General features: G+C 52.8%; 1 protein-coding gene across 2 annotated transcripts in view; it reads right to left on the bottom strand.

Moving 5' to 3' along the window:
- Positions 1-410: 410 nt before the first annotated feature.
- WSCD1 (WSC domain containing 1) overlaps positions 411-27,080 on the bottom strand; it is a 52,696-nt gene continuing 26,026 nt past the window's right edge. For both annotated transcript variants that reach the window (XM_033423135.2, XM_033423134.2), the window contains exons 6-9: positions 17,380-17,539; positions 16,507-16,671; positions 13,650-13,850; positions 411-12,239 (exon numbers count right to left, since the gene is read on the bottom strand). In XM_033423135.2, the coding sequence (XP_033279026.1) occupies positions 11,887-12,239; positions 13,650-13,850; positions 16,507-16,671; positions 17,380-17,539 (879 nt within the window). In that variant the 3' untranslated portion in view covers positions 411-11,886. The remainder of the gene's footprint in view (positions 12,240-13,649; positions 13,851-16,506; positions 16,672-17,379; positions 17,540-27,080) is intronic.

Genomic DNA, 27,080 nt, shown 5'->3' on the forward strand with positions numbered 1-27,080 from the left:
CCATTTCACAAGGTCGTGGTAAGGACTCAGTGGGAGAATGTACGGGAAGTTTTAAGCACACGCCAGGTATGCAGTAAGTGCTCATCAAATGGTAGATGTTAAAAGGGGCTTTGGGGAACTTTGAAAAGACTCAGCACACAGGCCTTCTCCACTTCCCAGCACCCCTTCCTCTGTCAGGTCTTCTTGCAGTTCCTCTCTGCCCAGGCTGCAAACTGCCCCAGGACTGGCTGGAGAGTAGCATGAGTGGGAAAGCACAGCTGTCTGCCTTGGAGGGTTTATGGTCAGAGAAAACAAAGGCATATCATGCATTTTTTCACCACTTTTCTCTTAAGAGGGTAAAATACACGCCATACATCTTTTTTTCCCCCAGAACCTTACACATTTTAGCTGTAAATGGTAAAACACATCAATGAATTTCTCCATGAATATTTATTGAAATTTCACTTTTAATACAAAGCCACTTGAAAAGTGAAACTCCAAGGAAAACCATTTTGTGCAGCCATTGATCTTAAAATATTTACTATGAATATGCTCATCCTAGAAATATTACACACTGCTTTTTAGTATTTGTTCTGGATGAAACTGCAGGGATTTAGCCTAGTTGGTTTTTACAAGCTGAACAGTATTGTCAAGATGACCCTCTGGACGGCATTCAGCTAGCTTTCCTTCTAGTCCTGGATTCGTTGGTTTCTAGCAACTGTTCCACAGGTGTCTCTGGGATTCACAAACGGCTAGTCAGTGGGGACTAGAGACACACCTGGAGCAGGTAAGCTCTGAAAACAGATAATTAGAGAAGCATGGACACTTGAGCTGGAAGGAGCTTAGAGGTCATCTCGTCCAATGCCGTCACCTATACGTAATGGGCCCTTAAAGATTGGACGCCATTTTTTAACCCATCCACTGGACTGGCAAACCCGAGAAAGACTGATAATTCCCAAAGCCCATGAAGACGCAGGGGAATAAGCATTTTATACGTTGCTGATGGGAATATGAATTGTTACAGACTTTTTTGAGAGCAGGCCACCAGTATTGATTAAAATTATAAGTACACACCCCCTTTGAACCAGCAGTTTAACTTTTGGGAATCTGTCCTGTAGATCTAAAAGCACTCGTATAGAAATGCATATGTGGAGTGATGCTTTTTTCAGCATAGTTTGTAGTGGCCCTAACTAGAAACTGCCTGGATATCCATCAAAAGGGCAATGTGTGAATAAAGTGTTCTCTGATTCTGTAGACTGGTGGTCTCTAAGTATTTTTTTTGTTTTTGTTTTTGTTTTTTTTTGCGGTATGCGGGCCTCTCACTGTTGTGGCCTCTCCTGTTGCGGAGCACAGGCTCCGGACGCGCAGGCTCAGCGGTCATGGCTCACGGGCCCAGCCGCTCCGCGGCATGTGGGATCTTCCCGGACCGGGGCACGAACCCGCGTCGCCTGCATCGGCAGGCGGACCCTCAACCACTGCGCCACCAGGGAAGCCCTCTAAGGGGCTTTTTTTGGATTGCTCATTTAGTGATAGCATGCACCTCCCAAATATGGATATTATCTTAACTGTAGGATAAACACATACAAAATAGAAATTTTAAAAAGGTGAGATAAAAATAAAGAGAGATAAAACTTTGAATAGTTTTTCCTTGTGCCAATGGGGTGTATGCACCCTCTTTTGGAGATCCTTACTAGAGAATATTATGCTACCTTCCTAAAAGAGTGAAATTGAATTTTGGGGGCCATCATTTGATTTTGCAAAAATGTGATTATACAATGCAGATTGTTCTTCCTTTTTAGCTTCCACTAAATGATGCACTATGTTCATGGATGTAGATATATGGATATAGGCATAGAGACACACACACACATGCTTTTACATATTCATAGGAATATAGAGAAGGGTCTGAAAGGATTACACCAGGCTGTCACTATTGGGACTATATTGGGGACAGGACAGGAAGGTTTGAAAAGAAAGGAAATTGGTGGGGGGGAAGATACAAAAAAGACTATAGCAAAATGGGAAAATGTTCGTAATATCATGCTAAATAAAGAGGAAAGTAAAAGTCTACATTAGTTCACATAGGTAAAAAATTAAATTAGCATATGATAAGGGACTAGAAAACTATATGGACAAATGAGGGTAGTGATTGGATTAGGTGCATAACTTTTGTCTTGTGTTTTGGTTTTCATTTAACCTTAATATTAACAGCTACCGTCTCGTCTCCCTCTGGGGTATTTACTCCTAGGTTCTCCTTCTCCCAGGACAATGACATCACCCATTGTTCTCTCTGCAGAGACCTTGTGCATACTGGTGCCCATGCTCCATGGACCCCACGCTCCCGTGGTTTCATTTCACACACCTGGCAGACAGGCTTGTGTCTCTCAGGCCCAAGTCCAAGTGACCAAAAGAGAGAATCGGATCACCCCAGCTCAGGTTAGAGAGTCCCAATGAACTGTGGCTGGGAAGACAAGGTCGTGAGGTTAAACCCAGATGTCACCTCCACCGCCATGTTTGAGTGATAGAGAAGGGGACGGAATCTTCCACAGATGCATGGATGGTTAGTGGCCCAGACAGTTCTGGAGCCCAAATTCTGCAGATCCCGGGTCTGGTGAGCTTTCCTCTCCTCAGAGTTGTCTTATTCTCCACATCCGAGGACTAGCTCAGTGATCTATGGGGTTAGGACATGCAAGAGGTATCAAACAGGGCATTTCTGTGGGGAAATGGCAGAGTAATTCACAGAAACAGCATGTGGGTGTTTAAAGGAGTGAGAATAGCTGAGCGTGTCTCTGGATTATTTCCATCTGTTGTTCTTCTGCAATCAAAAATCTGCATAAAACGTTTCACTTTTGGAATCCACTGCCCAGCGCAGCTGTCAGATCTGACGGTTTGCTGGCATCCTTTGCACCCAACATCCTCTTCCTGGCCCCATGACTTGGCCTGACCCTGAGCAGCAAAACAACCTCAGCCCAGTGATGAGAAAGACAGAGAGAGAAGGTCTGGGCAGAGGGTCCTTGGACGGGGCAGCCATGGTTGGATAAGCCCTGCTTGGTGCTCTGAGGGGCAGGAGACGAAGTCAGGTCCAGGATGCTTCCTCAGTCAGAACTCAGTGGTGCCCGAGATGGTCCCACTGTCCTTGGCTACTGGGCCGTTGGAAGGGAAAATTCAATTATAATCCTAACATGCTTGGTACCTCTGAAAATGTGTCATAGTAATTAAATGCTAATAAGGTGAGGGAGAATAAATGGGTAGTTTCCTTAAAGATTACACTCCACCACCCAAGGTCAGGGGGAAATTATAAGTAATGTAGTGGGGTGGTCAGATCACTCCGGCTGAATAAATGTCACAGTGAAGGCAAGGAGTCATTCAGTTTTCTATATTTGAACATCTCATTAGCGTCTGTGTCATTCAAAGACGTATTGGGTGGCAGAAAGGTGACATTTAAGGCCTCTCATGGAAAGCCAAGCCCTTAATTATCTGATGGAGGTTAATGTGGCCGTGGAGCAGGGGAGGCCTGGGCGGAACAGGGAGTAACGGATTATGCTAAGAGCTGGTTTCACGGGTGAGCCCAAGGAGTGGGCCATTCCGTTAGGATGTCTGGCCAGAGTTTTCCTGACTTGTTGGTTCCCTGCCAGGCTGAATGTGGGGACCAGGACAGTTCTCCTTGGTATCAAGAAGTGATGCCTGTGATTATAAGGGAGGAGACGGCAGGAAACGAGCCCTCACCGTTAACAGTGATGTAGGCAGGAGCCCCGCCAGCCTGTGGGTCTGGGGAAGCATTGCTGAGGGTGCTAAGGGCGGTGGTGTGGCTCTGTGCTGGGGAGACACCCAGCGGAAGCAGCCGCGGGGCAGACTGTGAAGGGACTGACTCAACGGTCGAAGGTCCTCCGCTGGAGTTGGCGGGCAGCTACGAAACGTTTCCCAAATGATCTCACCTTTCGGTATTCATGCCCCTATATACTCCCCTCCCCTGGATGTAGGCTGAACCTTCTGACTTGCTTCTAACGAATACAATACAGTAAAAGTGATGGGATGTGATTTCCAAGATTAGGTTACCAAAAAACTGAGGCTTCTATCTTGGTCACACTCTCTTTAGGTCTTCTCACATTCTTACTCTGATGAATCAAGCCTTACGGAGAAGCTCACATGGCAAGGGGCCAAGTGTGGCCTCTGGCCAACAGCCAGTGAGAAACGGAGGTCCTCGGTCCAACAGCCCGTGGGAAACTGAATTCTGCCAATGACGACATGAAGGAGCTTGGAACTGAGTCCTGTCCCAGCTGAACCCTCAGATGAGGCTGCAGCCCAGCCAACTTCTTGGGTGCAGCCTCATGAGAGTCCTTGAGTGGGAGGACCCCGTTAAGCGGTGCCCGGATTCCTGACCCAGAGGAACTCTTAGTTAATGAATGTTTCTTTAAAGTTGTGGCTCTAAGCTATGCCTAAATTTGGTGGTAATTTCTCACCTGCTGATAGATAATGGATACAGTGAGCTTTAGACTCTGTGAGGCTGCTGGGTCAAGGAGCTCCAGGCTGCCTCGGAGGCAGACCCTCCTTGCTCTGTCTCTGCATTTCTCACCCTTGCGCCATCTCCTAGAGAGAAAGGCTCTACCTCACCTAACTTGGGAAGTGGGACTGGGGGAGAAACCTTCCTCATTTCCTGCCTGAGCCAGGGCATGGGAGTCGGTCCAGGGAGGATATCCCCTCCATCCTTCCCTCTCTTGCCACCCATCCCAACACACTCTCCCTCTTCTATTGCTCTCAGGAGAAAAAGGAAGGGTGAAGGGGGTGTTCTGTGTGCTACACCTTGGAGCCTCCAATAGAAAGGAGGTTTTTATTTAGAAGAAAAAAGTTTTGCTAGGGGTTTAATGATTAACTTTAAGGAATGAGCTGCAGATCTGGAGGAGGTAGAGAAGCTACCTGTCCCAACGCAAACAAGAATGGCGTCCATTGGCAGTGGAGGCTCCCATGGGGAGCAAAGGTGGGGATGACACCATTAGACCATTTACCTGAACATCCAGGGAAGAGCTTTTGACAAGAATCCTGCCAATCTGTCTCCTGTTCTTCTCTATGAGTCAGGAGCAGATGGGTGACTGAGAACTTATGTAACAGTTCAAAACAACTCTCCAGTGGAATTTGGGGGCTGCCATATTTCTTCACTTTTTTTTTTACCTCTGGCAATGAATGCTTATAGATCAACCCAGTCCCCAAGCGTCTCAACAAACAGGGGATGGAAAAATTCACCAAGTGTCTCAGCAACATCTCCTCAGCTCACAAATACGAAGAAAAAGGTATTATTTTCCAGGAAGATGTTACTTTCCTGGAAACTTTACAAGCCAGGCGATTTAAGATTTTCATGCGTCCTCCTTCCTTCCACTAATGTTTCCTGTGCCTCTTGCATATCAGGTCATGGGCTAAGGGCTGAGGTTACAAAGATAGATACTGTTCCTCTCTTCACTGGTTTAAAAGCCAGTGAAAAAATACATAAATATAGCCTTTCAAGTGAACGAAAAAATGTTGGTGAATTGATCATCAAATTTAAAAAAAAGAATGGAAGGAATAAACGAATTATTTGATGTTAAGAGGATTTTATTTCTCCTCTTTTCCATTTTGGAGGAGACCTGACGAAGATTGGCTTCTCAGGCATCCAGGCTCTTGTCACCTGTAGTGGTCAGGATGCTGGCATGTGATTCAAAGGGGCAGCTGTTTGTCAGCAACTGGAGCGCACACCTGCACAAACACATATACATAAACACACAGACTGCTGGGCTCCGGTCCACCAAAGATGCCTATCTATTAATATCTTGGAGGAGCAGGGCCTTTCTGTTGCCTCGGGTGCTGGTAACTTAGGATGAAAACTCTGGGCTCCTATCTTGTGCCAATTACGGTGCCTCTCTTTAACCCCAGTCCTTTGAAAAGTGCTGCTCTGAGCAGATTTTCAAGTACTGGGGATGCTTGATAAATGGCCCTTAACATTGAACTCAGGTGCCCACCGAAAAGTATCTTGGCAAAGAATTAGCAGTGAAGCGAATGGAGTCGCTTCCAAATGAGCTGAACGTGCACACGTGCCTCATTTTCAGCAACTTGTTGAAGAGTGATGGGGATGCCATACAGGGGCAGTCAGGTGGTTTTGGGGAGGGAGCCCACATTCCGGCCCTAGTTCCCCCACCCATTCTCACAGCCGAACCTCGTAGGAAACCCGTTTCCATTCCCAGTCTCATTTTTTCTTATCTGTAAAATAAAGGATTTGAACTTTGGGCAACTCAGTCGCAGAAACTAAATTTTTCTTCCCCGCAAACAGAAATAATGTCCACCTCACTGAGGCACATGTGGGGTGACATCTGTGACACTTTCTGACCTGTAAGAACACTGTTTACTGTAATTGATCATCACTGGCTACATCATCAAGCCATGGATCTGTCTCAGCCTGAAAAGAATATCGCAGGTACCGAAGACACCTTGGAAAGTTCATTCATTCAGCTCGTGCTTACGCATCCAGCATCAACTGGAATTGTTTTCATTTTTGTTATCAAGATTCCTCCTTTTATAGAAGCAATTATGCTTGTCATCTGGGTAGATGTGCTCGTATTTCCCACGGCAGGGACCCAGATTTCTGCAATGCTTCTGCATAGCAGAAGTTCTCAGGAGGGCCCCAAATCCATCTTCAGTCACAAAAGGGAGTACTGGGGACAAATGTACTCACATCGATTTCCTGGGACTCTTGACTCCCTCTACATACTTTCTGGACCTCTGTCCTGCACACTGTATTATGGCCAGACTTTCCACGGAGAGTTTGAAGGGCCACACATAACTCCCTTTGTCCCTCCAATTTTTAGCACACAGTAGGGTTAAAGAGGTTAAAACAGAGGAGGGGACCTCTCAGTGGCATCATCCCACCTCTCCGCCAATGGCAGCGGTTCTGCTTTGCCCCAAGCTTGCGTGTCCAACTCAGCAAACCCGAAGCGGCAGGGCTACGCATACCTACCCTCCTCCAGGTTACTGCCTCCAGTTTACTGCCTGTCAGCTGTTACCTGAACATGTCCCTCAGAGGGGGTCTCACGCTCAATCCAAGTAACTTGTCAAAGCATTCCTTCCAACACGACGACATATTCTCCATGAAAGGAGTTACGGTAAATAGAACAGGACCACGGTTTTATAATCATCACAGATTACTATCCCAGTCCTCTCATCTGTCAAGTGGAGATAATCACATAGCATTGGTTAAGGATTAAAGGAGACAGCTTCTAGTGTGGGCTGGGCGACCAAGAGGAATGATTTTCTCAGGATATGCAGGTGACCTCATACTGTACTGACTTAAAGATGCTACTTGTCCTGGCTGACAGAGCACAGCTTCCTCCTGAGGATTTCACACCCACCCCCCATTCCCGTAAAAAGCAACTTCCTAATCGGACAGCTCATTCTTGTCCGAGCCTCCGTCTTCATCTGCTTCAGCCACAGAGACAGAGAATGTCAGAACCCCAGGGCCTCTCAACCCAAGCCCTTTGTACACAGCTCTGGGTTGTAAGTAACAGAAACCAGACTCAATCCAACTTAAACAGTAAAGGGACTATATTGGCTCATGTAACAAAACCATCCACGGGCAGGGCCAATCACAGGCAAAGCTAGATCCTGTACTTAACAGTGTCACCAAGGACCCTCCCGACTCTCCCTTCAGTTATCAGCTTCATGCTGGGAGCGGTTCCTGCCCCAGGATCGCAAGACAGGTACCATCAAGACCCAGGATTACCTACTTCCTCGTTCACATCCAGCAGAGTGCATGAAAACATTCCCAGAAAAAGTCTTGAAATTCCATCTGGTTCCATTGCCTTAGCTCATATGACCATACCTGAACACATCACTGTAGCCAGAGAGATGGGGGGGTGCTGTGGGCTCAGTCTAGGTCACGCGTCCTACCCCAGAAGTGACGGTAGAGACAGCTCCAGCACATCATAACCCGCCCCTGCCAACGGACATCAGGGTCTGCTGGGAAAGGAAATGGGGGAATGAACATTGAGGATGCAACCAGCAACCTTGTTCAGGCCAACTCGGCAAATACTGAGTGGTCATCAACGTGGGTTCAGACCAATCAATTTCTCCCTAAAGGCTAATGAACTACTTCGGAGGCATCACATTTTAAACACCTCCAACAAGTTTCCAGCCAAAAGAAATCAAACTTCAGCCCCAAGAATTCTTGCAACCACAAAGATCAATCCCAGCACTTCCATCTCCCCTCTTGGGACCCCCTAAGAACCAAGTAGCCCCTGCTACTTTTAAGGGAAAAAAGTGCATTCTGGTATGCAAACATTATCGCATATGCACGCACTCAAAGTCTAATTTTAGCTGTAAGAGACTCCATTATAAGATGCTCACGTAATTAAGCAGCTTTCTAACCAGGGTTTGGAAGCCTGTCTATTCTTCTCTCTCATTTACACATCGCTGGGATTATCAGAATTAGTTTTTTAAAATTATATATTTTGGTTTTTCCAAATTGATCCACAAGGGGAGGTGAAACCCATGAGAATTACATGTTTTAACACAGGTTTGTGTAACTCCACAGCCTTACTGTTAAAGTTGGAATCTGTAGACAGTCGGGGTTTCCCTGTTCTGGTCTGGTTCCTGGTGCATTTGTCACGCTTCTAAATACAGAGCCTCTTTTACTGTGTGGCTGGTTGGGACAGTATCGTCTTTATGGAGAAGCTAAGAGCTATAGATGAGACCTAACATGGAGAGAGACAAGTGGACTTTCCCAAAAGGACAAATTCCTTTCCTGGGTTTCTCAGGAGCTGGGCGACAGCTGCTGAGAACCGTGTACACACAGGACCTTAGCACCTCCTCACCCAGTGTCTGGGAGCACGTGCCAGGGGTCAGGTGCCTTGCTGGGTGGACTGACTCAACACGACCTGGATGCACCCTGATCCCATCATTCCATCCATCTGCGTGCCTGGCTAAGGTGCAAAGGAAACTACAAGGCCGTTTGAGCAGGTGGCCCTCCACCTGGAAGGAGAGGAGGTTTCTGGGTACCTGGCAGCAGGGAACGGACTCACGCATCTTCCAGGAAGAACGAGCCGGTGCCGCTGTTCTCCTGACCCCCTGGGGTGATGCAGGAAGCCCAGGGGGCCAGGCCCTGGCTGCAGTCCTGGTCGGTCCTCCAGCTACTCCACTGCCCTTCACAGACTCCTCGGCATATGAGCCTCCTCCCTGGAGGTCGTCTGGGTGGCCAGGACGCCAGTCTCCAGAGGAGGCCAGCTTCCCTAGTCTCCATCACTCAGTGCTACGGTCTCCTATGAGACTTTAGGTTTGCTCTGGGATGCAGGTATCCCCTGGCCCCCCTTCCAAGGCAGTGTGGAAGCTCCTGGTGGGTTTCAGTTACACCTACAACTCAGGAGAACTGGCCTCATGAGGGGCCGTCGCAGACTTGGCCACGGAGCCATGCTGTATCAATAACTGTTTACAAAGACCCTGGTGTTTCCAGCTTTGAGCTGAGCCGAGTGATGCTTTAGAAGGATCTAGAACAGCGTCGGCATCGGTGTGGGTTTGGGGGAGCCTCAGGAAGAACCTGGAGGCCACCAGGAACAGATACTCTAGGCCATTCACCGGCAAAACCGAAGGCGTGGGAGGCTTCCCTCTGAAGAAGCGCAGGTCCGCCAGGCCTCCGGGCCCTGCCTTCCCCACTGGGAGTGGCCCTCAGCTCCCACTACCAGCCAGGGAGCAGAGGGTCCGACATACCCATGCCCAGCTTTCCCAAACCCCTCACCCCCTTTTCTCCTGCTGATGCAGAGGTCAGACCAGCAGGCCCAGCGCAGGCCTGGAGAAGCTGCAGAGGGGCTCAGGGGCTGCCCAAGTTCGGGGCCGCCCACATTCCTCCCTCACAGGGGTCAGTGTGCAGCTGAGCTCTCCACAACCCGCCTTGGGTCTCAGCTGTCCTGGGCTGTGCTCCTGGGCTCGACCCCACCCTCCAGACCTGAGCCCCCTGGTCTCCGCAGCCTCATTTCTGAGCCCAAGACATGTAGCAAAGGGCGACCCAAGAAGGTAATTAGCGGGCTTCCCTGGTGGCGCAGTGGTTGAGAGTCCGCCTGCCGACGCAGGGGACACGGGTTCGTGCCCCGGTCCGGGAAGATCCCACATGCCGCGGAGCGGCTGGGCCCGTGAGCCATGGCCGCTGAGCCTGTGCGTCCGGAGCCTGTGCTCCGCAACGGGAGAGGCCAGGCTGAGCACTAAGTGGCTGCAAGGAGGGTCCCTTTCTGTGTCCCCTCCTCTGTCCTCGCCCACCCACTCCCGTCCTCCTGCTGCACAGACTCAGACAGACACACGCCCCACACCCACTCACCTCTTCTGCAAAACATACAAGGGTTTTCTAAGCCTCTGAGCCTTTGTACATGCTGTTCCCTCTGCCTCAATTACCCTTCCCCTCTGCGTGGCTGGAATAATTCCTACAGGTTCCTCAAGACCAGTTCAAAGCCACTGTGATGCATTCCCTGACCCCCTGGGAGCCCGCACAGCACACACACTCCTCTGTCACCGGGTTTCTCACTCCCATTTGTGACAACCCCTCCCCAATCCCCACTAGACAGTGAGGGGAGGGGACCTTATGAATCCACCTTCTCAGGAGGCCTGTAGGCTTGTACACAGCAGCAGGCATCAGTGCCCAGGAGTTCCCTTCCCCTTCTTGGATGAACGAGTGGGAAAGATAGCTTCACAGAAAACAGAGACAGAGGGGGTGACAAAGAGGCCCAGTGACAGGACGTGGTGGGTGAATAACAGAGAGACAGAGAGGGCTGGGCCAGTGGGGTCAGACAGGAGCTGCAGCCTGGTTGACAGGCCATGCCACCCCCCTTCCTCATGAACCCAGGGGCGACCCTGTGGAGAGCAGGGGCCCGTCAACATAGGGGGGACAACCAGCCCCAGTGGCACCCAAGACTCATCCCTCCCGGGTCTGCCCATGCCCACCCCAAGCCCCCTTCTGCTGGCATTGCTGGTGTACGGGGCCCCCAGGTCTCGGGCTCCCCTGGAGGCCCAGCCCCTTCCCTGCCCTGCTGTCTCCTCGCCCCCACACCCTGCTTCTGGGACATGGCCCGAGTCCCCAGCGTTATGGGGACAGTCGGAGAAAGAAGCCAGGCAAGGAGGCGCCCACTCCAGGGAGTGCTGATTTTGGACGGGGGGTCGGGGGTGCACAGAACTTGTGGCCGGTCCTGAGGTGCGGGGTTTGTGTGGGCAGCTCCACTCCACCCATGGTGCCACCAGCCCACCCCCAGCGAAGGGAGAGGCAGGGCCGCAGAGCTGGCGGGGCCCGGTCATCGCACCACACACACTGTGGGACGCAGGTGCACGGTCAGGGCTGCCCGGCCCGGCGGGCACAGGCTGTGAGCCCATCTCCAGGCCGGGCTCCCGGGTCCTCAGAGCACTAAGCTCGCCCAGCCCAGTATCCCCCAGTCAAAGCCCCTGAGCAGCAAGCCTGCACTGGGCTGGAAACAGGAAGCCCGGGGACTCCGAGAGCCCAGGGTGCACGTGTGTGTCAGTGTGTGGGAGAGACGGACAGGCAGCCCCTAGGAACGTGCAGACGCCACACGCCTGCATCAACGTTCACGTCTGCAAGTCTGGGAGTGTCTGGCACAGCCGGGGTGGTGGCGTAGGCGTGTTGGGGCACCGTGAGCAGCGAGTGGCAGGTCTAAGCGGGTCTGGCTAGGAGTGCGTGTCCCCTCGCGTCCATCCTGTGACATCGGGTCCGCCTGGCCGGGGCTCACGTCCAGTCTCCCCGTGCGGGAGGCAGGCAGCCCTGGGGGCGGGTGGGGAACCTCCCTGCAGGTGGCACCGGCACCCGAGCATCCCAGGGGGGCACCCGAGCGTTGGAGCACGTGCGTAGCCCCGCGGGGGCGGCCGGCTCCCAGCAGGGTGGGCAGAGTGGGCCGGGGCCTATCATCTGGGCACGTACTCCCGGGGCAGCCCGGCCCAGTTGTGGTCACGCAGGGCCCGGTCCACCGTCCGGATGTAGCCGTTGATCAGGTCCTTCATCGCGGGGGTGAAGGGCTCGAGGTCGTGCGGGCGCCGGCCACGCCGCCGGAAGCTCCCCTCCTTGTTGTTCTCCACGCAGAGCAGGCGCTCCTCGCTCACGGACACGTTGAGGAAGGCCACCATCTCCCGCAGCGTGGGCACCAGGCTGCGCCGCAGCTGTTCGTAGTGCACCACCAGCAGCCGCTTGCCGTACTTGAGCCAGTCCAGCACGTGCGAGGACCACCATGACGCGTAGCTGTTGACAAAGTCCGGCCACTCTGGGTGGGAGAGAAGGGGCGCCGTGTCAGGGCCCGGGCCCGGTGGGGCTGCTGGCCTCCTGGGGGCCAGGATGCGCCATCGTCCACCACCCAGGGCGACCTACCCGATCTCCCACGGAGGAAGGCCCTCTTGGTGACCTCGTGTAGGGGAGGGTTACTGTCAGGCTAGGCTCTGAAGAGCTGCAAGCCCGCCTGGGAGCTGTGACCTCAGGTCCACCTTCCCCCAGCAGTTTCCTTGGAAACACACCAAGTTAAGACGAACGGGGACTGTGCGTTCCAAGAACTGGTTCTCTCTCTGGTGGACCTCGCCCTCTGGGACTGTCCCTGCGTGGCGAGAGCCCGGGGTCTTGGGCTTATGGGACACAGTGGAGTTAAAGATGACCGAGGCAGGGCCTCTCTGTCGAGATGACCCTCGGTTCACCTTGATGTTGCCCTGGCAGCTCTGCACATCCAGTCTGGGTAATGGGGGCCGAGCAGTGTGTGTGGGGCAGCTTCTGTGCCTCCTAGTCAGATGAAGACGCTGTGCAGGCCGGATTTCCTGTCCCAGGGCCTCCCACACAGCTACGTGAATGGGGTGCCTAACTGACGCTTCTTGTGTCTTGTGGGTGCAATCGCCGGTGTAACCAGTGACGTACAAGGAGGCCACAGACGGGGCCGCTGCAATCTCTGGCAGGTGATCTGCTCCATGAGGTTTGTTTTCAGCAAATTTAGAAACTCGGTGGGTCTTTTTTTTAAGTGGGGAGAAGGGTGCAAATGTCAAGAATCACCCCAACAAACATCGCTTCCATAACTGGGCTATTAAGACACTAAAATGCTGTGGGAAGCATCTGCCTTCTCTAACCTTCACAACGACCCCATGAGATGGGACCGCCCTTGTTTTTAAGGTGAGAAAACCGAGGCTCAGAAGACAAGGTCTGCAGCTTGCCTGGGGTCACTGGGCTGGCAAGAGACCCAGGAGGGATCAGAGCTCAGCCTGCCTGCATGCTCAAGGGGAGTCAGCAGGAGGGCAGGGGTGGCCGATGGGGGCTGCTCTAGAGGGAGGGTGATAGGGAAAGGCGGGGACACCCACCAGCCTCAGGTGATCCGGAGTCACACAGGGACGGAAGCACAAGCTGCCCAGCCTCAGGCCCCGTGTCTCATCGTGCCACCCACACTGCTGGACACAGCTGTATTTCTGACGGCTTCATTTTATATCACTCGCTATCCTGACTTGTGTCTCTTTAATTCATTGCCCAAAGGCTAGACTGTTCGTGCCTTGAGGGCAGAGACTGTGACCCCTGTAGCCTGGGCTCCTGGCGCCTTGCCCAGTGCCTGGCACATACTAGGACTTCAGTAAGCGTGTATCAGCAGACTGACCCCACGAATAAAGTTGCAACGGTTCCCCCCACCCCGCCGGCCCCTTCTGCTCACCTTTGCTCTTCCAGTTGCGGTCAGCTGCGTAGCCCAGGTGCCCGGCACATTTCCTGTTGAACTCGGCCACCAGGGACCTGTACGGGTTCCGGATCAGCAGGATGGCCGAGTCGAACATCTCAATTTCCCTCCTGCCACTCTCGTGGGTCTTCACGCAGATGGTGCGCCGGCTCCTCCAGTGGTCCTTCTCGCCCTTGAACCCTGCCCGGGAGAAAGGCATCGTGGAGCCCCCGCTGCCACTGCAGCAGACGGGTCTGAATGCTAACCTGCACCCCTGAGGGAGAGCCGACATTGGGGGCACGGCAGAGGGCACTGGGATGGCCTGTGGATGGCCGATAGGGCCTGACCCTGCCCAAGAGACAGTGAGGGCAGGAGGCTTCTAAGTGGGGAAAGATGGCGTCTGCAAGAGAAAGAAGGTAAGGCACCTCCTGTAGATCCCAGCAGTCAGCAGGCAGAGCTCGATCACGCCCTCTCTAGACACTGCAGTGCATCCATCTGGGCCTCTGCGTGGCTATGTCACACGAGCACCGCAAATAACCCTGTGAGTTGACCACAGCGGAAGGCACAGCCAGATGAAGAGACTGGGGCTCAGAGTGGGTGTGTGACTGGCTCAAGATCACACAGCACCACAGCGTCAGAGCCAGGGCTCTCTCCACGTGGCTCTGTGTGTCCCTGCGAGGCCTCCCCACAGACGGGGCAGGGTCCCCATCATCAGGCCGAAGGGCAGTCAGCAGCTGTGGCCCCACCCTCTGACCTTACGCCACAGTCCTACCCTCTGACCTTATGCCACAGTCCTACCCTCTGACCTTACGCCACAGTCCTACCCTCTGACCTTACGCCACAGTCCTGTAACTGGGCTCCAGTCTTGCATCTGTGGAGACTCTACCCATCCCTACACAGAGTCACACATTTGTCAACAAATATCATCGTGTGCCCGTTCTGTGTTGGACTTTACACTGGGGACAGAGGGGTAACACTCAGACCCCGTCTTTAAGCTGACAGTCTAGTGGGGGGATAGCCCAAGCGTAATACAGAGCAAAGGGGCTCATGGGAACAAAGAGTAAGGCGGACTAGTTTGGGAGTGTAGTGGGATGTCACAGAAGGCTTCCTGGAAAGACGTCCCCTGAACCTGGTCTCCAGGCCACATCTCAACGTAGCCCATGCCATCCGGCTCTGGCGACAAGCTCCAAAATTGCCCATGAGCTTGCCTCGGGCTCTTGGAAACATAAATGAGTCCCACCGCCCCCCACCCCCCTTCATGAATGGTTGCGAAGTATTTGTATCTACAGCAAGTCTTTGATGCCTGGAAAATGCAAGCGTCCTTTGAGTCTGTAAGTCTGGGGTCACCAGCTGAAACTCAACACATGTTTCAAATTCATCTCTGCCACGGGCCAAACACCAAAAGTCTTTGCTTTGATTCATTCTGTCCAACAGCTGGGAAGTTCCAGGAAAGAATGAGTCAAACCACGAGCCAAGTAAACATGAGATCTGGTCTTTGACACCCTGCGGCCCAGGGTGCCTTTTGTACTGCCTTCGCCTATTTCAACAGGTACCACTTTTCCGCATAACTCAGACCACGCTCGCCCGTGACGGTCTGGCATTTTGGCATTGGAGCTTCCTTGCGAATTTCACGTGTGTGCACGTGTGTGTGTGTGTGTGTGTGTGTGTGTGTGTGTGTGACTGCTCTGACAGTGCTCTGAGGCCAGTGGCTACATCTAACCAGTCTCGTAAGGCTCAAAGATGCTTCGGGGAATCTCTAAAGCCATTCTGAGGCAGTGTCGACCCAATCCTTATTATGCCCAGCTATCGAGCCATTGGGCCACTTAGCCATTTGTAGACTGAGACAGCCACCTGTTTGAATAAGGGAAAGGCCTTCTTTCTAGATGAATACGGTGGGTAGCTGCAGCCTGTACACATTAGGTGGTTCCCAGGGGACTAGGCCGGAGTGGGCAAGTCCATGTGCTTCACCTGGTCACTTCACCTGTAGCTGCCGTAACACTCAAGACTCCCGGGGGTGATGAAACTGGGTTACATGCACACCATTGGCTTTTTCCCAACCAGAGCAAGATGGCTGTGGGTGATTCCAGAACCCGCTGCCCACCTCAGGAAGTTTGTGTTTTCTCCAGGCTGTTAGATAGTATCCTCATTTCCTCAACCAAACTCTAAGAATCCCAGAGAAACTGTTGTTAACACTTGACAACAGAGAAATATATTTCACCAAATATAGATCCCACTTGGCGTTTCTGAGGTTCTTAGTCTTAAACAGTGCACAGATTCGAGCCATTTTAAAGTTCATTTACTTGACATAATGAGGCCTCTTATTTCTACAAGAGAAATATTAGAAATCATTAAACTCTTGAAGATTTTTGGACCTCGTTTTAAAAAATCGTATTTTGATAAGCTACACTTGCCTCAAAAAAAAAAAAAGAAAAAAGAAATGAACACATGAAGTCAGTTTCCCCTAATTATTGAGGGTTCTAAACATTAAGGAAAACTCAAGAAATGTTTACAGAGAGGGAATCTAAGCTACTAGGCTTTCCCTTTGAATCCAGAAGAGATCTTGTGAATTTTCTCTCAAAGTGTGGTCCTAGGGCTGGCTGTGTCAGCACCACCTAGGAGCTTGTTAGAAATGCCAATTCCTAGGCCCCATCTCAGATCGACTAAATCACACTCTCTTGGTGGAGGGGGGCATGCAAACCAGGAAGCTATGTTGAATTCATAAGCCCTCAAGGTGACACTTACGCGCGTTCGAGTTTGAGAAGCACAGCTCCAGGGCTCCAAGGAGGACCCGGGCTGGAGAAGCTGCAGCCCGGGCGCTGGGAACCGCCTTCCTCCCTGCCCTGCAGCCGGCACTAACCTTTGTTGTAGAGAGTTCCATCAAAGTAGTAGCTCCCCGTGTAGAAGCCGGTGGCGTGCTCGATGAGGTGCCGCGCCCATGTGTTCCCGGCTCCCGGGAAGCTCGACAGAGCCACGAACACTTTGGATTTGGTGGGCAGGAACCTCCGGTCCGTGCACCGGGTATCTGGAAGTCCAGAAGTCATCTCAGGGTTACCCACCTCCACTGCGACTCCCAGACTCTCTCTCAGACCTCCCTAGATAGGAAATGCCAACCCACGACTCCCACTGGGAGATGAATGGGAAAACTGAGGCCCCAAAAGGGGAAGGGATTTGCCACCTGGACCTTGCCTGCACAGGCCCACGGCTGGCCAGAGAAAGCCCCAGTGATGACGAGACGTCCCCGTGTAAGAGTCTGGTGGGAATCAGCGTCCTGCAGACTCCCAAGGTCAGCTGGGGCAGACCTGCTTCTCACACAAGGAAGATGCTGGAGCCTGGGCACACAGCCTGGGGGACTTACTGGTCCCCAGGTCCTGGACTGACTCAGGGAGGCCCCCGTGGCCACTGGGCTGCCATGTCACCCAGCCCCACCACCCTGCCACTGCTATCCCTCTAGACCCTGCCTCTCTGCTCATCCTCAAACCACCTTCATCCCCAGAGAGACTCAGATAAAGGTCAGGTGCTCTTCAAACCGAGCCCCGCATCCTGTGTCCTGCCTCCAGGGATGGTGGAGGCCTCCTGTTCCCGTTATCCCAAGATAGGACCACCCACCAAGACACCTTCCCCACCCCAGGACCGCATACTCAGTCCAAACCCCCAGACCAAGTGCCACAACCAGTGGCAGACACAGGAGGAGGGCCCTGCATGCCTGTACACCTCCGGGGGCAGAACTCACCCTGCACGGGCGTCTGGTAGACCTCACAGTACTCCGCTAGCCTTTGGGCCTCAGACTCCTGGCCACACAGCGAGCTGTCCACAGCATCCCGCAGGTTGAACTGGGGGGTGGGGTAAGCACAGTAGCACTCCCAGCCCCTGAGGATGGCCAAGGGGAACTCCTGCCAGGGAAGGAGAGAAAGAGAAGCATCTTGGGCGAATGCAGGGGCCACGCCCCTGCTGCTCAGGGACCAGGGTGAGCACGGGGGATGTCCTGCCAGCTGCATGGGATCTACAGGGGTGTCTGTCCATCCTTCCAGCGCTGGGCTCTGGGCCCAAACCCAGGGGAGACAAAGCTCAATGAGACAGGACCTCTGCCCTCTAGCAGCTCACCGCTGGCCGGTGACGAGTCCACTGTTTTTTGTTTGTTTGTCTGTTTGGTTTTGTTTTTTATGATAATTAGTCTTTATGTAACTGGTCACATAGTCATAGCTGGTATTTATAACTACCTTCTTCTATTACCCATTCTTTATGTGTGTGTGTGTGTGTGTATAAATTTTTTTTTTTTTTGCCACACCACATGGCATGCAGAACTTCCCCAACCAGAGATCTAACCCGTGCCCCCTGCAGTGGAGTCTTAATCACTGGACCACCAGGGAAGTCCAGAAAAGTCCACTGTTAATAGCACCGGTGCTATTACAGAGGGGTGACTCCACTGGGGGGACTGGACCTGGATTTTGGAGACATCTAGGGGGTCGTCAGGAGTGCCAGGGAGGGAACAGCGTTCCAGGTGGGGAAACCACATGCGTCTGGGTTAGAATGGGACAGAAAGGCCCACCCAGGGCAGCTCAGCATTCAACATCTTTAACCAACAGACTGTGAGCCCCCAGTGAGGTCTGAAATTCCCGCCAGCCCTCCCTGGAAAGAGACAGACCTAACCCCTGCTTCTGCAGTCCTGCTGCGGGGTAGGGTGCAGGGCCGGTGACAGATTCCCACACAGCATCTCTCCAGGACAGGAGGGGTGGGCAAGGACAGAGGTGCTCAGGCTGATGGGGGCTTCCTTAAATCGCAGGGGCCCTGCCAGGGTTAGAAGGCCAAGCCAATTCCTGGAGGCTTTTTACATATGTTTTCTTGGTTCCTCTGGGGAGGAGGCTGCGCCCACCGCACAGCAGCAAAAGCTGGGGCGCTGGCATTGGGAAGGCCTGAATGTGAATTCAGGTTCACAGCCTGGGTAACCTTGAACCTTTCTGAATGTCACCATTGAACAAAGGGAATAAAACCCACCTTGCACATCGGTTATGAAAACTAGATGAGAAAGGTCCAAATTGCCCAGCGCTGGGCCCAGCACACAGTAGGTGCTTTCTTCACAGAGGAGCAGGCCATCCTCGGCCTCCTTTCCCTGGCGGGCAATTCCTCCACTCACCTCTCCCAAACATTTTACTTGAGCACCTACTATGTGCCAGGCACCAGGTAGGACACTCAGCCCCATTTCCACTCTGCCTCTCCCTGCATCTTGCAAACAGGAGATGAAGGCCCCCTGGAGCACAGAGAGAGGAGAGGAGTCCATCGGGTGTGTGCTTGGGGGCGAGGGAAGCAGTGGGCAGAGAAAACTTCTCGCTAAGGGAAACGCTGAACAAACCTTTTTATTTTTTGCCCACAGCAAAAAAATCTCATAAATAAATAAATAAAGGAAAATCAATAGTGTCTTCTGAGCGTGGCGTGGCGAGCCCAGGATCTCGGCACTCGGAAAAGACAGTGGATGGTGTCCCAGCCAGGGGAGGGCGATGCAGAGCCTGGGGCCGGGTGGTCCCTTAGGAGGTAGGAGGGGAGGCTGCCGCCAGTGGAGGGCTGTTCTCCTAAGCGTAGGTGGGATGCTCTCCCAGAGGCCTCACAGCCCCCACGAAGGCCTCTCCCCATCCCCCTCCTCCTTCATCAAGGCTCAGGGGCAGCTTTGCCTCTGCCAGCCCCATGTCCCTCTCTCAGGGCTGAGCTGCCATGTGGGGACAGGAGAGGATGCTTTCACTATTCTTACACTACACACCCCTACACACACACACACGAAATCTGCTTCCAGAGCTCAGTGCTCACTTTGGCATTAGAAATGCCCTTAAACATTTTATGGGACCATAAGCAAATCACCTCCCCTTTTGGAACCTTAGTTTCTCCATCTATAAAATGGACATATTGCTTGAGTTGTCCTGCCTGGAAGAGTCGGAGGATCTCATTTCTCTCCCTCTGATCCACCGTGAGGGCCAGTGAGACTAGGACATTTACCCCCATGCCTTTCCTGGATGAGGCTTGAGTTGCAAATTTCTCCCAGGACAGGGGGCTAGCGGTAGGCAGTCATTCTGGGTGTCCATGGGCTCATGTCCAGAGGCACCAGGGAGGAAGCACCGGTAGGAGAAAAAGCACCAGGTTTACAATCCAACAGACCTGGACTCGAATCCCGGGGCCACGGTTGAATATCTGTATGACCTTGGACCAATCACTACCTGTCCCTCAAGTCTTGGCTGTCTCATCTGTCATCTGGGGGCAATAATATTCACACCCTAGAGTGCTGGGAGAGTGAAGGGAGGATGATGCATGAAAAGGACCCAGCACATAGTAAGGGCTCCCTTACTCTTAACTCTTAAGACCTTTAATTGTACTAGAGGCGGGCCCCAGACCACCCTCCTGACACGCAGAGTACCTGAGAGTTTGGTTCCTAAAATTCCTCTTTTTGGCTCCCCCTCCAAGGCCCCCAAAGCTCAGGATCAAGCAAAGCTTGGAAGTCCCTCCCCCAAGCAGCACTTGTGATCCTTAATCTCGAACAGACACATAAAGAAAAGAATCGCTGGGATTTCCCTCGTGGTTCAGTGGTTAAGAATCTGCCTGCCAATGCAGGGGACACGGGTTTGATCCCTGGTCTGGGAAGATCCCACATGCCGCGGAGCAACCAAGCCCATGCGCCACAACTACTGAGCCTGCGCTCTAGAGCCTGCGAGCCACAACTACTGAAGCCTGCGTGCCTAGAGCCTGTGCACTGCAACAAGAGAAGCCACCGCAATGAGAAGCCCGTGCACCGCAACGAAGAGTAGCCCCTGCTCACTGCAACTAGAGAAAGCCTGTGCACAGCAACGAAGACCCAATGCAGCCAAAAAATACATTTTAAAAATATATTAAAAAAAAGAAAAGAATTGCTTTGAGGGCTCAGTGGCCACAATGGGGCCCTAACCCTAGAACCAGGACCCACTCAGCCACAGCTGCCGTCACTGTCAGAGCTGCGGTGATGTCCAGCACAGGCAGCTGGGGCCGCTGGGCTTGGAGTGAGGGGACAAAAGGCTGGACAAACCCCATCAGTACCTCTGGCTAGACTCCACCCACCCTGGGGCCCCCATGTCATTTCTCAACAGAAAGCAAATCTGTGTCCTGACCCTCAATGAGAATGTCGTTGGCTTTCTGGAAGCAAGTTCTCCTGCTGATGTGAGTTAGTGAAAAGCCATCACAAGAACTGCAACCTCTGGCCTCTCCCACTGCTATCCATCCTCTCCCGAAAAGCCCTCATCCCATCTCGTCCCAGCTCAATACCTTCATCACAGCGAGCAGAGGGAACAAGCAGCCTGGGTACCACGGCGGCAGCAGAGAGCACGCAGCTGTCTGCGTCTGTGTCTCCCACACTTCTATCCACGCTGGCTGTTACGGGCTGAATTGTGTCCCCTAAAATTCATATGTGGATACCTTAACCCCCAGCGCTTCAGAATATGACTGTATTTGGAGACAGGGCCTTTAAAGAGGCAATTAAGTTAAACTGGGGCCATTAGGATGGGCCCCCATCGAATCTGACTGGTGTCGTTATGAGAAGAGATTAGGACCCAGACACACAGAGACGGAGGAAGAGGCCATTGTCAAGCCAGAGAGACAGGCCTCAGAAGAAACCAACCGTGCCAACACTTTGATCTTGGACTTCTAGCCTCCATAACTGAGAGAAAATAAATTTCTATTGTTGAAGCCACCCAGCAGTCTGTGGGAATTTGTTATGACAGGCCGAGCAAACTAACACTAGCTTTCTTACCAGTCCTTGGCCACTGCAGTCTCGCTCCCACCTCAGGGCCTTTGCACTTGCTGTGCCCTCTGCCTGGAATGTCCTTTCCCAGATACCCTCATGGTTTTCTTTTTTTTAATTAATTTAATTAATTTGGTTTTTTTTTGGTTGTATTGGGTCTTCGTTGCTGCACATGGGCTTTCTCTAGTTGCGGCGAGCGGGGGCTACTCTTCGTTGCGGAGTGTGGGCTTCTCATTGCAGTGTCTTCTCTTGTTGCGGAGCACGGGCTCTAGACACACGGCCTCCATAGTTGTGGCTCGTGGGCTCTAGAACACAGGCTCAGCAGTTGTGGCGCACGGGCTTAGTTGCTCCGCAGCATGTGGGATCTTCCCGGACCAGGGCGCGAACCCGTGTCCCCTGCATTGGCAGGTGGATTCTTAAGCACTGTGCCACCAGGGAAGCCCCCAGATACCCTCATGGTTTTCTCCCTCACCTTCTGCAAGACCTCTTCTTTGAGGCCTTCCTGGCCACCCCATTTCGAGTTGCAACATCCCTCCTGCTATCACCGATACACCCAATCCCTTGCTGTGTTTTCTACTTTTGTTTCAGTGGTATAACTTACCTCGATGGGACACTCTGACCCTGAATGTACCACCCAGTCTGTTTTGATGAATGCCTAGCAGGATACACAGCGTTTCCCTCCCACCAGTTTCCTCGGCCCCTTCCCAGTCATACCCCCCTCCCCCAAAGCAACCCCTAGTCTGACTTCCATCATCACAGATGAGTTTTGTCTATTCTAGAATGGCCTATACACAGAATCACTCAGCACATATTTTTGTGAGCCTGGTTTCTTTCAGAAGAATATTTGTGAAGTCCACCCATGTTGTTCTGTCTGGCAGTGGACCGTTACTTTTCATCGCTGAGTATCGTTCCGTGCGTGGACATAACAATTCGTGGACTCCTTCACTTGGCGGATCCCTGGGCTGTTTTCAGTTTTTACCTGTTACGAATAATGCTGCTATGCACATTCTTGGGCAAGACTTTCAGTGGATACACGTCTTCATTTCCGACGGGTACATATGTAAGGTTCCTGCTTCATTTTTCTCCACGGTGCTTGTCACCGTTCAACATACTATATATTTTACCTGGATTACTATCTGCCTTTGCCCACAAGGATATAAGCCGGGATTTGTGTGTGTCTGTGTGCTTTGCTGCATTCTCAGTACCTGGAACGAAGTCTAGAACGTGGTGGATGCTAATGGATGTTGGATGGATGAACCAACGAATGAATGGATGTCCTCTCCAGATCCCAACTCCCCCCAGAGTGGCTGGCAACAGACTCGGACGTGAGCCTTCTGCTGGTCACTTGTGCCATGGGTAAAGAGAACAAAGCCAGCTCCATCTGAGCAAACCCTCCCTGACAACAGGAGCCCCAGGGGACTCCGCCACCCTGAGATTCCTGTCCGGACAAGAACATTTCACCAACACGGTTTAAAAAAAAAAAAGTCTGCTCAGGGCAGGCTGGGTCTGTCTCCCTCCCCGGAGGGAATGGCTGATGTCGGTGCCTCACGATCCTGTATCCCAGGGCTGTGGGGCCAGGCTGCCCCCACCAGTGACCCGAACCTTTTTGCTTCCCTGAGTGGATTAAACTGTCACGTTCCCGGGTGTCTGCAGAGCCACGGGAGAGCTGCAGACAGTAATGTGGTTTTATTTACAACATAACCTCTTCAGCAACATCATTGGATTCTGAAAACACAGAACGATTTTCAGCCCCTTGGGGATTTCTAAGACATGATTTCCTTAAAAATTAAATATTGATGAATCTTATCTCTCTGCCAACCTTGCTGCTCCCCGGCACCTCCATGTCAAGCTGCAGGGGGAGAGAGAGAGAGAGAGAGAGAGAGAGAACAAAAGCAAGAGCGAAAGCACAGAGAGAGAGAAGAGGAGACAATGAACCAAGACTAGGCAGAACAGGAACACAGATGTGATACTGCTTCGAACAGATGAGGAGCTCCGAGGGCAGGGTGGGTGCACACCCTGATCCCAGTACTTTCTCTACAGCCTGAGCCTGGGTGTCCAGGATGGGGGCTCAGGCGGGGACTGGGTCTGCAGTGTGTCTGGGCGTTCAGCCTGGAGCCGGGTCACGATACGGCCAGGGCTGGGCTCTCCGGGCAGCGGGGATCCACACGCCAAGGCTTGGCCGTGGCCAAGGGGTCAAGGAGCAGACATTGCAACAGGCAAGGAGCGGGGCCTCAACAAGTACCCCCACTGGGGTCTCCTCTTCTCCATCCTCGCTCCTCCTTGGGCACCTTTCTCAGGATCTCCAGGATTACACAGAATTACCAAAACTTCCGAGATGAGAACTTCTGGTTTCAGAAGGCGAAGCTGAGGCTTGGAGGCCGGCGGCAAGCAGCCCACGACCTCAGTGTGTGTGTGGGAGCAGAAGCCAGCCTTCCGGACTCCCAGTCCGGGGCTTTGCCACACACCACACTCAGCCCCTGGGAGGCAAAAATGTGAATGCGGTGGGTTTGTGACGAAATTCAGGAACCAGCATGGAGGTTGCCTCTGACCAGTCTCTTGCCTCCAGAGACAGAACTGGGGAACATTCAAGACACAGAAAGGAGAGGAGAGGCCCACGAGGGGGGATGTGGGGACGGGGATGAAAGGACCGACTCTTGCTTTCCGGCGAATGTCAGTTTGAATGCAAACCCGTCCGCTGATCCTGTAACTGAGAGCATGTTTCCCTCTGATCTGACTGCAGGTGTGGGGCTGTGTGGTTTGGACGGGCAGCTACGGGAGGTGGACCCAGATTGAGGCCTGTCGTCAGGAATCCCGGGCTTTGAATCTCATTTGTGTGACTGTCGACAAGCTACCGGCCAGCTGTGAGCCTTGGTTTTATCATCTGTAAAAGGGGCACAGCTTAATGATTAAGGGCTCTGGTGTGAGTTTAAATTTAGATGGCTTGAGTCTTGATTTCTCCAGCTGTAAGGGGGATTTTAGGATGCAATGAAATACTCTCATCTCTTGGTATCTGCAGGGGATGAGTTCCAGGACCTGGCACAGATACCCAAATCCGTGGATCCTCAAGGCTGCGGTTCCGTGTTCATGGATTCAACCAATGGCTGATGATGTATACTGTGGTACAAATTTATTGAAAAAAAATCCACACATAAGTGGACAAGTGCAGTTCGAACTATACTATTACGGGGCCTTTCAGAGAGTAGACCCTCAGCAAGTTGGCTGGTCCGAGTCCGGAGGAGGCCAAAGGCATGGGGTGGGGGCATTAGGCCATCTCTCTGTATTCACTCTTCTCCACAGGAAGAGCTAACGCACCAGCCCTCTTCCACGTGTCCAGCCTCAAAGGTGCTGCCTCAGGATAACTTTGAGCTAAATGTCAGAGTGTCTCCAGGGGCCCCTAGGGGATGTCCCCTTGGGCGATGGCTCTCCGCAGACTGGAGCCCCAGACAGCAGACAGAGGTAGTAATTCACAAACCCCAGACCCACGCAGGATGGACTGCATCTATCGGGATGCAAGGGGACGTGGCCAGAGCCACCGCCCAGCAGAGAACAAGCCGGCTCCGCGTTAATGCGCACAGGCAGCTGGGTTAGCGCCTCCTTTAAACGGACAAAGGAAAAACCTCAGAAGAAATGTCGAAGGGAAAACATCCAGGTGATAACTATTCTGTATGAAGAATGTATACACCCCAAAGAGGCTAAAAGAGGGCAGGCAGAAAGGATAACACCTCTCTCCCTGCAATGCCTTTCTCAGTAGGACCACTAGCAGTTGCTGGGAGAGCAAACCTCAGATCACAAGGTGTAACAGCAGAAGCTTCACACGTTAGTAAGCGAATTGCAGATGGTACCAGATTTCGCCCATCAGTCCCACCGCAGGAATGGCACACTCCCACGAACGGCCTATCTACTCGAACAGCAATAAGGGGCTTCAAAATTAACGACCCCGCATCCGAATGGGCAGCAGTGCAAACATCTAAGATCATTTTCACCTTCTGTTCAAATGAAGGAGGTGATAACATCTAGAGGCCAGAGAATGAGCAGGTTTTCTTCCATCACCAGCACGATCGCAGAAAATTAGACAAGATCATTTTACTGTGTTGAAAAACACATTACACAGGTCAAGTCGCCCTTGCTGGCAGAGAGTCAGATCATTAAGATGCGGACGTGGCCCCCAATGTTCTTTCCCTGTCAAACTACACTCTGGGAGCTCCCCACATCCGCTGTAACGAACAAGCAAAAACACAGTAGAGATTTTTATCGGGAGCCACAAATAAATCTCAGGTGGTACTCGAAATCGGGGCACGGCACAAAGAAGGCTCCCCGTATTTTCCTGCTTGCGTGCCCCACCTCTGGCATCTGCCGCTCCCGGCCCCTCTGCCCAGCCAGCCCTACTTAAGCCTGTTGTGCCCACCCTCAGGTTTAGCTCCGCCCCATTTAACAGTCTGCTGTGAGCACTTTCCATCATAAAAGTCATTGAAAACATTTTCAGTGGCTGTATCATAGTCCACTGTATGGCCGTGGCATAATGTAACCATTCCCACATCGTGGGACATCCGAGCTTGTCCTGCAGCCAAACTAGGAAGAGATGAAGCTGCCCCTGGGACGTCTCTGCAGCCTCGGTGCCACCCGCCTTTCCGGAGAGGAAGTGCTTGGCACGTCGGTCAGGAAAGTACAGCCAGAAATCTCCAAATTCACCTCTGTCATTCACCCTCAACGTCCAGGAGAGGAGAGGGAAGACCCTTCCTGCAAATAGATCCCTGGCCCCTGCAGGCCTGGGTCAGCTGAACTTCCAACTGATCCTGCATCCACCAGACCTCAACGCTGGAGGCGGAATTTGCTTCTTCGTCCTCCCTAAGGAGTTGTAAAAGAATCGATCACCAGGAGTCAGATGCGTGGGGAACGTGAACCGGGCCTAGTATGGCTGAGACAACACGTGCCGGGTGGCCCTCTGGGACAGTGGGTCCCCTGCAGGGGACCCCTGGCTGTGTCTGGAGACAGTCGGGGTTGTCACAGCTAAGTGGTATGTAGGGGGTAGAGGCCAGGGACGCTGCTAAACATCCTACAATGTACAGACAGATCCCCGAACAGTTATCCAGCTCGAAATGTCAGCAGCTGCAAGGATGAGCAGCCCTGCCCTAGGTGAGGTCAGGGTCCCCGCCTAGCTCCCACTGGGAACCTGAGAGCTGACGGGGAGCATCAGAAGGCCTGAGTACAAGTCATACCGACAACCGCAGAGCAGAAGGAGGGAGAAGCGAGGAACGGACATTCTGGGAACCGGCGGCTCACTCCGTCAGGCAGATGGTGGTCTTACTTACAAGCATGGCATCTGGGGCCTCATCCTTGCCCTACCGGGAATCCCTAATTCCAGAGCCAGGTCACAGGTGGACTTCACTCACAATTTTGGCAAGGCATCTCCGGGGGTGGCCCTGAGGACTGCTGTCTCCCAAAGGGACCCACAGAGAACACCCCTCACCCCGGAGCATCCTACCCACAGCTACGAAGCCCCAAGCCAGTCACACCGCCCCCTCCCTGCCACACCATCTGTAGCTCCCTCCTACCCACCGAAAAACATCTGGACTTGGAGGCGGGCATTGCAGCCTGTCCCCGTCCTACCTTTCACATGGCACCGTGGAGCCCTGCGCTCTGGGCGGGCTGGCTGCCTTCCCACTACCTCACCCCTGCCCCGC

The sequence above is a fragment of the Orcinus orca genome, chromosome 19, assembly GCF_937001465.1.
Source record: "Orcinus orca chromosome 19, mOrcOrc1.1, whole genome shotgun sequence".
NCBI classification, from domain to species: domain Eukaryota; kingdom Metazoa; phylum Chordata; class Mammalia; order Artiodactyla; family Delphinidae; genus Orcinus; species Orcinus orca.